At 40.1% G+C, this 14,387-nt stretch overlaps 1 protein-coding gene across 1 annotated transcript in view; it reads left to right on the top strand.

Moving 5' to 3' along the window:
* Nucleotides 1-11,737, top strand: part of SLC1A7 (solute carrier family 1 member 7) — a 52,455-nt gene extending 40,718 nt beyond the window's left edge. The window contains exons 8-11 of the mRNA XM_068406325.1: nucleotides 1,594-1,788; nucleotides 4,970-5,104; nucleotides 9,273-9,372; nucleotides 11,501-11,737. Coding sequence (XP_068262426.1) covers nucleotides 1,594-1,788; nucleotides 4,970-5,104; nucleotides 9,273-9,372; nucleotides 11,501-11,737 — 667 coding nt within the window. The remainder of the gene's footprint in view (nucleotides 1-1,593; nucleotides 1,789-4,969; nucleotides 5,105-9,272; nucleotides 9,373-11,500) is intronic.
* The last annotated feature ends 2,650 nt before the right edge of the window (nucleotides 11,738-14,387 follow it).

Raw genomic sequence — 14,387 nt, 5'->3', positions numbered from 1 at the left:
TGATTTTTTGGAGCAAATATCAAAATGCATTTGAATGATAAGATAAACAGAGCAGGCGGAACAGCTGTTCTTCCCCGGTGACTAGCTGTCTCTGTGGCTCACACCAGTAAGAGCTTGGCCTTATCCAGCATTAGCTTATGCTCAGTCTCTGCAGCTGCAGCATTTTATCCCAAAATTGAGATAAGACTCTAAAAATGTATTTTTAATTGTTAGAGTTAGTGCTGGGAGAAGATACCTCTCCTCCTAGCTGGAAGCTTTAGGACAGTTTTTAAAAGAGAGATTAAGATCAGTGCTTTAGAGTACTCGCTTCAGAGTACTCACTTCAATGCAGGTTAATTACTCATGACATATTAGTGAATGTGAGACCATATGGTAAAATGGAAAATGTTACAAAAAGGCTGATAAAATATAAAGATAAACATGTTTAGGTGTGTTACTATGTAAAAATGCATGCATCTTATTGAAAATAAGGACATTTACAACCAGATAATATTTGATTAATTGCCTCGGAAAATGAAAACAAAAATTAGATTTTTTTTTTAGAGAGTATGAAATTGAGAGTTAAAGTTTGAAAGGGGTCAAGCTCATTTTAAAATGAATACCTGTCAAACAGCTTTATACCATTCCACTCCATTCCATACCATTCCACACATATACATATTTATATCTCATTTACATATGTACACATTATTATATGACCTGCAATTATGTGATTGTTATATGATCACACAAGGGACATGGGCAGATCTGTCCCAGAGAGGAAGTGGGATTGTATATTCCTGAATACAGGAGCTTGGTCTGTAGCTTTTATTTCCAGGTGTGCTGTTGATAAGATCTTTGCGTAACCCCTTGCAGAAATAAGAAATTGCTTACATATGAGGTAGGACGTTACTGCATTAATACATTCTGTGGCAAAAGGAGTAGTTTCTTGGTTGGACCTGTTGCCCACTCCGGCTGTTTTAGAGTTTAACCCAAGCAGCATTCCAATCTCTTCTAAGCTCTCGCTACCATTACAATTCATTGCCCAAACTGGAGGTCTAATTATTGTCAATATGCAGTGAGAAGTGGAACAATCCATAAGGACATTTATATAGCAATTCCTTACAGTGTGTTAAGAGCCTTTCTTGCTTTATACCTTTCTTTGGTTTATGGTTACTCTTGCTGTTTAAAAATGGCTTTCTATTTCGGGAGGCTTGGAAGGAAACTTTTTTAGAAACCATGAGTGCACAACAGTTTTCAGAAATTTTGCTAATAACCTGCACAGGGTGTCTACCCTATTTTGCATTTGAGTGTACAGTGCTGCCTCTGCAGGGTTTCTGCCCCTTTTCTTCAGAAAGAGGGAAAGAGAGAACAACATTTTTAATTTGGGAGAAGCAAAATTTGCACTAACTCTAGCATTTATACGTGTAACTGTCTTTATCCCCCCTCAAGCAAAGGAGTGAGTTACCCGGCAAGTGAGTTACATGTGCAGGCTAAGAAATGAGAAGCAGTGCTCAGATGGCTAGTGTAAAATTTACCCTGCCTGAAGAAGGTTTGTTCTATTCCCCAGAAATAAAAATAATTCAATGTGTGCTTCTCTCTGCTGTTTTGCAGCTCAGCCACACTGCCTATCACTTTCAAGTGCTTGTTGGAGAATAACCATGTGGACAGGAGGATTGCGAGGTTTGTGCTGCCTGTGGGAGCCACCATCAACATGGATGGGACGGCACTCTATGAGGCGGTGGCTGCCATCTTCATTGCGCAAGTGAACAACTATGAGCTGGACTTTGGGCAGATTATTACTATAAGGTATAAACCTCAAATTCCACGTGCTGTGATTTGCTTGTCTTGTTGAGTCTGACACTCATGATTCTTGTATGCAGCAATGTTCAGAACAAAACTCATCTTTGCTGTTATCAAAGGATGCATTCCTCGTAGGATGGTTATTTTTAAGTAATGCAGAGTTCAGGGCCTGTACAAAGAGAAATTGTACTGGTACTGTTCAAGAGAAGCATGTGGACACCAGGAAACATGTTTCTGTTTGAGGATAATTGCCTAATTTTTACTTTTAGGCAACCCATTGATCACTTACTAGGATAGGAACATTTTACTATTGATGTTTAAAACACTATTTTAAAGGTCGGAATTGTTTTCAACTCTAACTCTGGTTTGCATCTCTACATGAGAGGAAATGGTTAAAAAAACCCCCACCAAACTAGAAGTCCTGTATCCGATACAGGGAATAGTGTGTGTGTTAGGAAGCTCTTGTCAAACCTTGGAGGAGTAGTGGAACAGGGAAGGAGGACAGATGCTACTATCAGGGCAGGTTTTCATCAAGATGTCATATCAGTCAGATATTTTTTAAATGTCTTCTCTGCTGCTTGTTAAAGCAGAAAATTTCATAAACAACCATGCTGTCAGTGGGTAGAGAGTGCTATAGATGTATACTCTGTCCTTGAAAGGTCTGTCATGGATCCAAAGGACTAGAAGATCCAGCTGAACAATTACTGCCAGAATAACTCCAGTGGCTGCCAAAGAATGCCTCAGGGACTGAAACCTGCAGCCTTCCAGCAGGGAACAAATTATTAGAAAAACATCCCTCACAGTCAGAGCCTTGGGCAACATATTTGAGATCTGCTTACCTACCCACCCAGTGACCTCATCACTGCCCCATTTACACTCCTGGGCCTTGACCATCTTCTGCTGGACTTCAAAACCTTATGATAAGAGGGGGAGAGTCCTGAAACTAACCCCAGATGACAGCCGAGGTTTGCTAATGGGCTTCTGGCAAGATCTGGTTAGACTAGAAGCAAAACAAATAAATTGTGCCCATATGAGCTCTTGCTTCAGGCTCTTTCTCTCTCTGAAAATTATTGGAATGACCCTGTGCTAAAATTTTGTCTTCTGTGATTTTGAATTCAGGGATGTTTTTAGAATGTGGTCCCAAAATATGGCCCAGAGCATGGGCAGACATTACATACACCTTGAAGTAGAGAATGGTGATGTGAAAAATTAAGGAGAAGAAGGGTAGAAGGGTAATGGTAAATGGATACTGGGTAAGTTCTAATTTTCTCTTAGCAGAACCCTATTTTATCTCTTTATTTTCACTGCCTCTGTTAAGTGCTAGTACATAAGAACCAGACAGAAGTAAAGACAGTAGAAGGAAAATACAAATACAGATTGGAAAAATCCAAGAAAGGAAAAGAAATAAAAAGACTGACTTACAAAAGAAGGGGGTAAATAGGAAATCACAAAGGATTCAGTACCCTGAATATTGGAAGCCAAATTCTAACTGTATTCTATGGGCCAAACCTGCCCCAGATCTTGATATTTTAGAATCTGGAAATACTGAAATTCAAATATTCCTGAATGCCAGGATATTTTTCCCAGAGGGGAAAAAATGTTAGAAAAATAATCAGTCTACTTTGCTCATCATTTGTAAAATCCAGGTTGACAATTTATATCAATGTGATTATGCAAACCTAGATGTAGCAGAAAATGAGTAAAGATCCTATTCCCATCAACTGAGCATATTATAGGAAGAAACATCTACATTAACATAAAAATTCAATGGAAAAGCAGATGAGCTTGCCTGTACAATCTTAGTTAAACATTCCTATTTTTGCTCTGAATTAAGTCATGAGACTTTCTGGCCTGAACTGTCGTAGTAGGCAGAAGCAGCCCTAATCAGCTAGCCAGTTTATAGCACTAACTGGAAAACCTTTTAATGTTCATTACATTTATCTCTTATTCAACTACTGAGCTTCTGTCCCTTTCTATCTACACGCTGCCTACTACAACGCTATTAGGATGCTATACAAGCTAACTCTTGCAAAATGCAGTTTTAAATCTTTCTCATTCCCCATCACACCCACATGCAAATGTATTTTTTTATTGCAGGAAAGGGCTCTGGTTATAAATACTGATGCTGCTCTACTGTACGCTGTACAGCTGTGAGCAAGATACTGGATATCTCTGTGTCTCAGTTTCCATATGGGTGAATACTGTTACCCTGATTTTCCATCATAGGAGGTCGATGAGACTTAACTGCTTGCCAAAAGCTCTGAAATTGTGGATTGATGAATGCAGTGGATTATCAGTGTATATGCTTTATGTCATCCTTTTACAATTGTCAACATTCATTTTTTGCCTTTCTGCTGGATGGCCTAGCTCTTGGAAGTGGCCAGATAGGCGGAAATGAATATATCCGGTCACTTTTGCTCCTGGAAAAAGGAATGAAATCCCTTCCCTAAAAACAGTACTATGAAAAAAATGTTAAGCCTGCCAGGTCCACTCTTGCCCTGGTCTCGCATTCATTTCTGCTTGCCTGGCTGAAAAATTGGTGTGAAGGTCAAGTAAAGATACTTTCCAGAAACTGAAGAGGTACAGTCACAGTCACGCTTGCTTCATATTTAGATCCAAGTATGCAAAGCCATGTGCTATGCAAGTACTTCACCCTTGGCCCAGTCTCTTTACCCTTGGCCTACCTAGCCTCTTTGTGATGGATTGACATTAAAGGCCCTGGCCGCAGCCAGCCACGGATTTGCCTGGCACAGGAACTGCCGATGGTGACTCAGAGATGTCTGCTGGGAGCTCTGCTGCCAAAGGTGAAGAGGCAATGAGGAGTGCTGGCAGATTCGTGGCACACAGTGCTGTGTGGTGCCATGAACAATAAGAAGCTGACATAGCTCAGAGAAGCCCACAGCCTGGCTGCCCCCCTTTCTCTACACTTGTGATATTAAGAGATAACAGAACTGCCCCACCAGCGCCAAGGCTGCAAAGGCAGAGGGTGAGGATTTAGCACTGGGCAGACCCTTTGGCCTGTTCTCGCTCTCTGACCTGGCTTCTGTCCACAAAACACTGGCACTTCTGTGCAGTGGCTTGTGTAAGAAGGATTCTGGTTTAGGAAAACTCCTGTAGAAACATGGTGTGGTTTCTTGCAGAGCGATCTACCCCTGGTAAAGCTTATTCCTTTCCTTCTTTCTTAAAGTATCACAGCAACAGCTGCCAGCATAGGTGCTGCAGGTATCCCGCAAGCTGGCCTGGTGACAATGGTCATTGTTCTGACCTCGGTTGGGCTCCCGACAGACGACATCACGTTGATTATTGCTGTCGACTGGGCACTGTAAGTAACATTAAGCTTTTGAGGTTTCCATTGTGGCAATGTTGCTAAAAATGCAAATTGTCTCCAGGGGTGTAGTAATACAAATATACATCAAAGGCATGGGAAGTAACTATTTTGCTTGAAATGGTGCTATTGTGGCCTCAGAGTAAATACTCTGCCAAAGTGGGCATTATATTGAAAAAAGACATTGACAAACACAAGAGTCTAGATAAGACTCAGACAATATGACCTACATGGAAAGGCTGAAGAAGTGGAGTTTGTTTAGTCTAAAACCAGAGCAGGCTGAAAGAGGTAACCACAGCAGTTTCAGATATAGAGAAGATTGTCCTGAAGAGGACAGTGATCAATTGTTCTTGACATTCACAGGGAGGGAGCATGAAGAAGGAGGCCAAAGTAACTACCTTAAGTCAGATCACAGGAAAACTTAAGAATGATTTTTACCTAGAAGGATAGTCAGGCAATGGGAGTGGCTTCACCCAGCCTGGTTGGTGGATGACCTTCATGAGAAGTTTTAAGTTCAGGCCAGACAAATGTCTGTCAGGTGCAACTCTGGCACCTTGCCGTGGACAAGGACAAGGGGATGACATTCCTAGGAGACATGGTTTGCCTGCACTCTGCTTATCAGCCCACTGACACTTCAAGGACATCATCTCAATGTAGAATGCAAAGAGGCATGAGCCAGTGCTAAAGCAGGCAAGTACTCTTGCCCCACACATACCACTCTGCCTGAAATAGCCGTGACAGTACAGTAGTGGTTTGTGCTCTATACAGCTACTACTGCTGTAGCTAGAACCATGATATAGTCAACCTGAATGTCATACTTGCAATGCACTGCATGAGGACTAATAATGTCTTCCTCTTATCACAGATCCTGATGAAGTTCTCCTCTTTCTGATTTCAGTGCTAAATAGGCAGCAGCGATTTGTAGCCCCCTGCACAGAGCCATGTTTTGCAAGTGCAGCCCTTCTGTAGAGAGGTTACTTTGCTGCATCCCTAATCACTGAGGATTTAACAGCAGAAGCAGAGGCTAAAACTTAACGTGCTCAGAATAAAAGAGATTCCTGTCACTCATGAGAAGAGCCACTTAAAAATTCATAACTCTTAACTTTTATGTAAATGACCATAAGTCAGTCAATTTTGAATAGTCTAGGAAGGTGAATCATAAAATACTAGTCCCTAGCTCATAAGCATTTCAATTAACTACATAACTAGGCTATGCATCCACAAGGAAACAGTCCAAATTATTTTTAACTTAGTTATATAAAATATATCTCCATTAATACAGTGGAGTTTCATTACATCAAGGTTCTGGGTAAAATGTGTTACAAGTCCATTCGGTTATATATCCTATTTTATTCAACTTTAAGCCACTGATTTTTTTGTACAAAGAATTGTGAGAAGAAATTATTTACTTTCCTGTTCAGTGTAATAGAAGATGATTGTTATTATTATTATTATTATTATTACTACTACTACTACTACTACTACTACTACTACTAGGAGTCATGAATGTTGTGTTGTATGCATATTTCAAGACAAATTTTATTTTAGGAATACCAGGAATATTCTTCTGTGAAGGATAAATAATATCTGCTGTGGGCACCTAAACTTGGAAATGGCAGTTCAGATTTTAATAAAGCAGCTTTTCTAATGCTAGCCACTGAAGCACAATAGTTAATGAAGCACAATAAAATCCAAGTATTTTAAGCTGTATTACAAAAGTCTTTTCCCCCTATATTGCTCAGTTTTCGCCCAGCTCTTGCAACATCAACATTTCATTGTTTTTCCAGGAAGTCTTCCAGCGTATATGGGAATTATGCTTCTTTTTGTCTTACAAAACTTTTCAAAACAACAGACAAAAAAGTTTTTCAGGCTATAGATCCAGATGGTATTAAAAAGTGAGCAAGGAACAGACCCAATTTTCTGTCTTTTGCAGATGACCTTTCATACAAAAAGTATATTTCTATATTTCGGCACTTGGTGATTTCAAGAGCCTGCAGATGCAAAGTGTCAACATGGTTGACATGATGAATATTTTCAATATTAGTTTTGGAAGTACTGGACTATGAAGAATGCTTAAAGAAGGCTGGTTAGATGATCTCACGAGACTGAAATACCCATTACAATGCACTGCAGGTATTACAACTCATTTAGGTAGCCATAACATGTATGTGAACTTCAGACCTTTAGCTACTGCCTAGAGACGTAAAGAAGAAAATAAAAACGTTTCTCAGTTAATTTATTAAACACAAGGTAAAAATTTTGCATCTTTAATTTTGCATCTTTAATAATATCATCTAAAGCTAAAATACCACTGCAACAGCTGACTGCCATGTTTGTACTGAAAGAAGTGCTGCTAGCAGCAGTTTGGCCTCTTAGTGGACAAATGTCAGTGGTGTGCTGTGTAGTTCTACTCATGCGTGGTGCAGACTACTCCATACACACAGAAACGTGGAATAGAACTGGTCAGACAACACGCCAGGCAATCCATTTTCTTAAGAATTTCAGTATGGTGCATTGTTTCCTCAGAAACATTCTGTCTTCAGAAGAGATGCTAATCAGAGCCCAAAAGGGAGTGCGAACTCTTGAGCTCTGCTCATACAGCTTCTTCTCTACCACAGCTGACTATTTGCACAATTCAAAATTAAGAACTCAGAATATCTTTCCAAGAATCAAAATCTGATGATCAACCAAGGAAAAAAAAAGACTGTGTAACAGGAACATCTATCAATGTGTGTTGTAACAGTATTTTTAACATATTCTTGTGGGAATTTTCCTCAAGGCAAAACCCGAAATCACAACACCAGGAATTAGACAAATGGATTCAGCAAACAAGTGTAGGACTGGGTCCTGGAGTCAACAACCACATCTAGGTGTAGGCTGTGGAATATTATTGCTGAAGTTACTTGCAATTGCATGTACGATTTGGGTAACTGCACATGCAAGAAACCTTTCATGCAGGAACTTTCATGCTAATTAGACAAGCAACTGCATAAACGTTTGCATGCACAGAGTACATGCCTAAAATATCTGAAAAAAATCAGCACAGAGTTTCAATTCTTTTCTATATTAAGATACAGGATCAGGAATCTGGGCAGTGTTGATATTGGACTGTCGCTGACTTTAATAAGCCAAACATCTGGAGATTTCTGAACCTCCATTTTATAACCCACATTTATAAATTAAGTTACCAATATGACACAGTTTTCAGATGTGTGTGTTTTTCTTGGAAAAGACATGATATATTTCAGACTTAAAAGCTATATCGTCTATTTGAAATCTCGTCAATTTTAACTAATAGATTCCAAGCTGTTTCAACCGTCACACTTGTCTATGACAACAACTTACTTTAGTGTATTTACAGTCTGTATTTTAATAGGTTTATGTTTTAGACAGTGGGTAAAAGTATAAACAGGGAAGAAATGATCCCATAATTGGATAAATGAAAAATAGTGAAACTGTATATATACAAAGTACTGTCAAGCATACAAATTTAAATTGGAAAAGATGATAACTGAAAATGAAGAATCTCTAAGAGCCACTGGTGGCCATAGTAACCATAGCTTTTCAGAAATGAACACGATTTAAATATGGTCAGTGCCTGCTTAGTTTATAAGTGTAGTTATTTAGCAATCTTCTGAATAATTTTGATTGTATTCTGCACATTCTACCAATACAATAATCTTAACTATCACTTCGGTTGCTGAGATTGGAAGCTTGATAACTAATACAAGGTACTGGTTGTACTGGCTGCCCTCTACTTTTATTGAATTAAGGCATTTGCAGCACCAGCCTCCAAAACAGGCCATGATGCCATAATACTGGACCTTAACATAAAAACTCAAGCAACCTTCATCTGCTACATTAAACCTTTTTAGTGCTGAATCAGCTTGCATGTATATAGGGAGGCATAGCTGCTCTAGTTAGCTCAGTTACAAATTAAAGTACGTGGCAGCACAGGGCAGTGAGCCCTCAAAAGGCTCGAAAACCCAACTGAGCAGCTCAGTAACTAGTGGCTGCCCTGTGCCAAACTCCTTACTACCACTTCTAAACTTGTTAGCTCATAAAAAACAGCCAAACCAGCCTTCAGCTATAATTACTGCAGTGATGAAGGCATAGGCATGTACCCAGAGAGCCAACAACTTACCGTTACTGTTTCATCTTCCAGGGACAGGTTTAGAACAATGATCAATGTCCTGGGAGACGCGCTGGCTGCTGGGATCATGGCCCACATCTGCCGGAAGGAGTTCATCAAGGACGGTGATGAGGTAACAACACCATGAGCCAGGGTGCACCAGCGTGTGCCATATTATGGCAGAGAACCTGTGAGCTCTCAGCCTCCCACATTTGTTTCATCTAGTTTATAAAAGGTGTTTCAGAGAGAGGACAGAATTGGGCAATGTGCTGCTTAGCCAGATGGGTTGGAGGGGTCCTTTTCCATGAGGTCATGCACAAAGCCACTCAAGTTCACAGCTTGCCAGCCAGCTGTGTCTGGCACCCTGGGGCTGGGAGCAGGAGAAGCAGCTGCACTGTTCTGCAAATGCACAAGATGCTGGAACTGCGAGTCTCACACTCCGTACCCAAGTCCTGACTGGCCAGTAAGTCGTCCTTTTTCTAAAAAATGTAACAGCAACAGAGCAGGGTGTCAAATGTCCTTGAGTATTTGTGTGTAGGGAGAGGTAAAGGTATTTATGAGTGTGTATATGCATAATCAATAAGCTCACAACAAATGCAACTACCCTGGGTGTTTCAAGCCTCTGTGTTAGCATGATCTGAAGCCACCATTGCAATGATCTCCTTTCTGGACTAGCACAAGCACATTGCTCTATTCTTGACTTCATTCTCAGGCATCTTGACGCCTTCTACATTTAATAGCAGTCCCTCCTTACATCTTTGTTTTTCCTTCACTATATCTTATTCCATACACCACACATATCTCTGTATTCTGCCCCTGCCTCCCTCTACTCCTATGCTTTTTTTGTTTCCTCCTTGGCATGCATCATCCAGTCTTTCCTTACACCAGGAACTCCTTCTCATGCTCTTCCTTCAAATCCTTGACAAAGGAGATTCCTAACTCCACAAGCCCATCATGCTTGGAGGTGCTAATCTCCAACCATTTCAGCTCATGGCAGACTCACACTATCTTTCTTCCACAAAGACAGAATAGTTTATGCAGAAAAGTTTCTTCATCAGGACTGATTTTCACAAGGCATGTTTCATTTCTGTGCCTCATTTGTAGTATTCTACAAAGAACAACAGTATTAATAGCAAAGTTTTATTTCTATTATTATTTCTCCCATTTTACAGACAGTCTTTCTGGTAAATCCCATTCTCATGCCTTCCTGCAACCTGCATTTAAAATTCCTGCTCTTTGAAGTTTTATATAGAAAGACAGGCCTTATCCTCTGAGGTACTCAGCACCTGCAGTAATTACTGATGACAGGATTAGGCCTGCATATATGGGCTACACATATAGCTAGCTACAAAAAAACTGAACATACAACCGAATGGAAAGGTATGTTAACCGTCAGAAAGCCAGAATCGTAGTCTAAGTTCCTGCATAACACAGGCCTCCTGACATTTCACTGCTGTATTTAGAACTCAGTCAGAACTCAAGAAGAGATGTTTCAAGAATATAAAATCCCTCCTAAGGGATTATTTAGTCATCCGTGATGAATTTTTTCTTTGCATCGTGCTCTATAATTGTATTAAAATATACCATTAGTTTGCCATACGTTTTGGCTGCATAATTTGTGGAGTTAGTAATGTATACCCAAAGGCCACATTTTCTCAGCTGCAAGCCCACCTCTTTTCTCTGCCAGTATTTACGTCTTATTTTCCCCATCAGAACTTCTGGTTTGATTTAAAGGACACTTCAATATTTAACTTATGAATCAGTCAATAAAATCTTCTATTTCTTTTGAAATAGTGCAAACTGAAAAGACAGGTGGTGTTAGTTTATTGGGTTAGAAGAAAGGCAGAAGACAACAACAAATACTTACTGGTCTAATAATTGCACTCAAGAGCAAGCACTGCCTAAAGCTCAGCATACTGGTCATTGAGAGTCCGTATCTTTCGAACTTAGCCCTGAAATTCTAGTCTTTATTTACCCTACTTATATCACTTTACTGATGCAAGCAGTTATTACTGTAGGTGTAAGTTAAATTAGAGTTGTGACAGAATTTGCGGTTTTACATACTTAGAGACACCTTCGCTTTATCCAGATGGTGCAAAGATGGTTTAGTGTATATGAGAAACAGGTCCTGGCAGTCTATGGAGGCCCTAGATAATCCTGGTGAATGTATAGCAGACCACAGGCTTTCAAAGTAAAAATTCCTTTCCTGTTGTATACAGCAAACAGTGGCAGTATTCCAAATCTTAATGCTTTTCACATAGGTGCCATTAATCTGTGAAACTAAGCCTATTAACATCCATCAGATTGTGGCTTACCAGAGAAATGGCTGTGTGAAGACCATGAACGGATCTCGTGGACCGGAAACAGTAAAAGGGTTTCAGCACCACATACCCGTACAAGTGGAGCAAGAAGAAAGTCCAGTGGAGAATCACACTAAGAAATCCAACAGTAAAGACCACTGCACTATTGAAATAAATGAACTAGAAACAAATGTGTAACTGCTACACTCAGTGGTATCTCATACCCCAGTGACCTGATACCCAATCTCTACCTCACAGCTGGGAGAGGGACTCTTTGCCTTGAAGAGGAAAATGTGGAATTATCGCCACCCTGCTTGTACTGGAGCTAGGAGACCAGCTGTGAACGTCAGGAAAGGCACACAGCTTGCAAGAGACGTGGGCTTCTTTAGGTGGAAGATTTTAATACTGAAAAAATAACTAATGGACAACTACTGTTTTATTCTGCACTCATTTGACTCCAATATAGTATTTGACACTCCTTTGGCTTCTTTTTTTAAAGTTTTTTTTATTTGACCCTTTTTGATTTTCTAACCAAAGCCTTTTTTTTGTGAATTTCAGTAATTATGAACACTGTATTTATGCAGATTTTTTGCTATGTGAAAATGTTTCACCAAAACTACTGAAGATACTAATTTTGTCTAATATTTGCTAAATATAGAGTTTGTGCTTAGTCTTAGAACAGCAGTAAGAAAATCCCACTGATTTCCTGATCTCAAGGGGTTACATATATTAGTAAATAACACTTCAAGCAGAGGTGAAGCAAAGCATGCATTTTTGCAAGACAGCACATTAAGGTAATTCTGATGGGCAGCCTTCAGAGACAGGCATTCAAGTGTGATACATAACACAAATAATTCCTAGGTCACTGCAGAGCACAGTTTGCCTTCCAAGTGCCAGATTTATTAACCTTTTTTTTACCTAACTCTTCAGTAGAGTCAGTACCATGCCCATGCAGTGGCAGAGGCGATGTGAGCCCTAATGCACAAGCACTGGTGCTAATGTGTGTCCCCCCCTCATAAGTTCTCCTGTAAATATGCATAAACCCAAAGCTCAAGCTCTTGAACCATACGCTTCATCCTAAGGGCAGACTGAACACAAACTGGAACTCGATGATGCTGAGTAATATTGGGGTTTTGTGAGGAGTTCGCTGTGGAAACTGGCCCACTATTTCTCATAATTCAGTGGTTGATCTACATTGACAGTTACTCCCTTTCCACTATCTACTGAATCTTTCAGTTACGATAAAACCTGCTGAGTATGTTTCCAATGTTTGTGATAGAGAACACTTTTAATAAACCTGCCATTTCAAAAACAGGCTGTCTGTGCACTTCTACTATTAGTGTCTTCTTATTTCTCTGCCAAAATGGAGAGTGGAAGTGAGGAGACCTTTTGAAAAGTTGGGATTTGATCCAGAGATTACATACGAGTTCATAACCAATACACTTGACATATTATATTTAGCTACTTGTGGCGTATCAGTTTCAGATAACATGTGCCTATTATTATAATATGCTCCTCTCATCTGTAGAGAAAAAATAAACAGTCAAAAAGGACAATTTGTGCACTCAGCAGAAGCAGAAGTGCTTCAAGCACATGATTAATGGTTTTCCTGGGATATGCACATTCACCTCTTCTTTGAGGGCTCCTGTTCAGACTTATTTGTCATGCACTAATTAGTTGCCTCAGAGGGCTGTGGTATAGGTAGTTTAAATATCAAACAGTAAAGCCAGAAAGAACAAACATACATCCTAGTTTCCTATAGTTCTTCCAGAATGATGTATTAATTTGAAAATATATACAGTTGGTAACTGTTTTCTTGATTTGATCCTAGAGTGAAACCAACAAACAGAACACAAAGAACAGGGGGAAAATGAAATTATTCAGAACAATTGGCTCCTGAACAAGTCCTGTAATAGATCTGCTCTACAGAGTGCCATTAAAATGAGTGATTTGGGAGAGCTGAGGCTGGTCTGTGCCTCTCTGAATGGGCAGAAGCACTAGCTGACACACACAGCATCTGATACTTTCATCTCAGCAGCACTGGCAGCTCCAGGAGGTCCCCTTCATCCTTCCCCAGCTGTCCATTCCTCCCTGCACCGCCTCCCCTCCTCTCCCAGCTGTACAGACCCAATTATTTATGAGGCCAGATGAAGAATCAAATGAGAAGTATTGTTAATTCAAACCAGTTCAACATATGTTTTTAGCACAGTCCTAACAAACAGTTGTGTCAACACAAGTGAAGGGGTGACACAGGGACAAGAACAAGCAGCCGCGGATGAAACAGCCTAAGCACATGTGGAGAAGGCAGGATCTCTGCATGCTGTCTTTGCCAGCAAAGAGAACATAACATAAAGTTTCAGCTTCACACAGTCAATTACAGCTATGTGAAGTGAGAGTAAAATCCTGCCAGGCACCTATCACTTTACAGTCACTTTGCATAGATAGAAATGATGAAGAAAGAGGCCAAGTAGATCCAAGATCTGTAATGAGTAGTTCCAAATTAAGAGTTTTTGGATGAGTTTGCCCATACGGCATGTCAAGGTGCCATGGTCTGCCAAGCAGAAAGTGCTTCTAGCCTTACCACCACCTTCTTCTCCAGCCACCTACAACCTTTGGCTAACTACAAAGTGCAAATCCTTTTGCCTGCTTGCCTGAGAGAGCTTACTTAGTCTGACACTCCTCAGCTTAGCCATGTCTCAAGAGGTCTAAGCCAACTGCAGTGCTAAGAAACTGCAACTTCTACAAGGAGAATTTCAGATGAGATAAAGCATCAAAGACCAGAAGAAGCAGCCAGTTGAGCTACACAAGTTGTACACAAAGAAAACCACAATTTTGCCCTTTACCCTCT

The sequence above is a fragment of the Nyctibius grandis genome, chromosome 8 (assembly GCF_013368605.1).
Source record: "Nyctibius grandis isolate bNycGra1 chromosome 8, bNycGra1.pri, whole genome shotgun sequence".
Lineage (NCBI taxonomy): Eukaryota > Metazoa > Chordata > Aves > Nyctibiiformes > Nyctibiidae > Nyctibius > Nyctibius grandis.
Note: the sequence above shows the minus strand (reverse complement) of the source record. Positions and strands in the feature narration are given on the sequence as shown.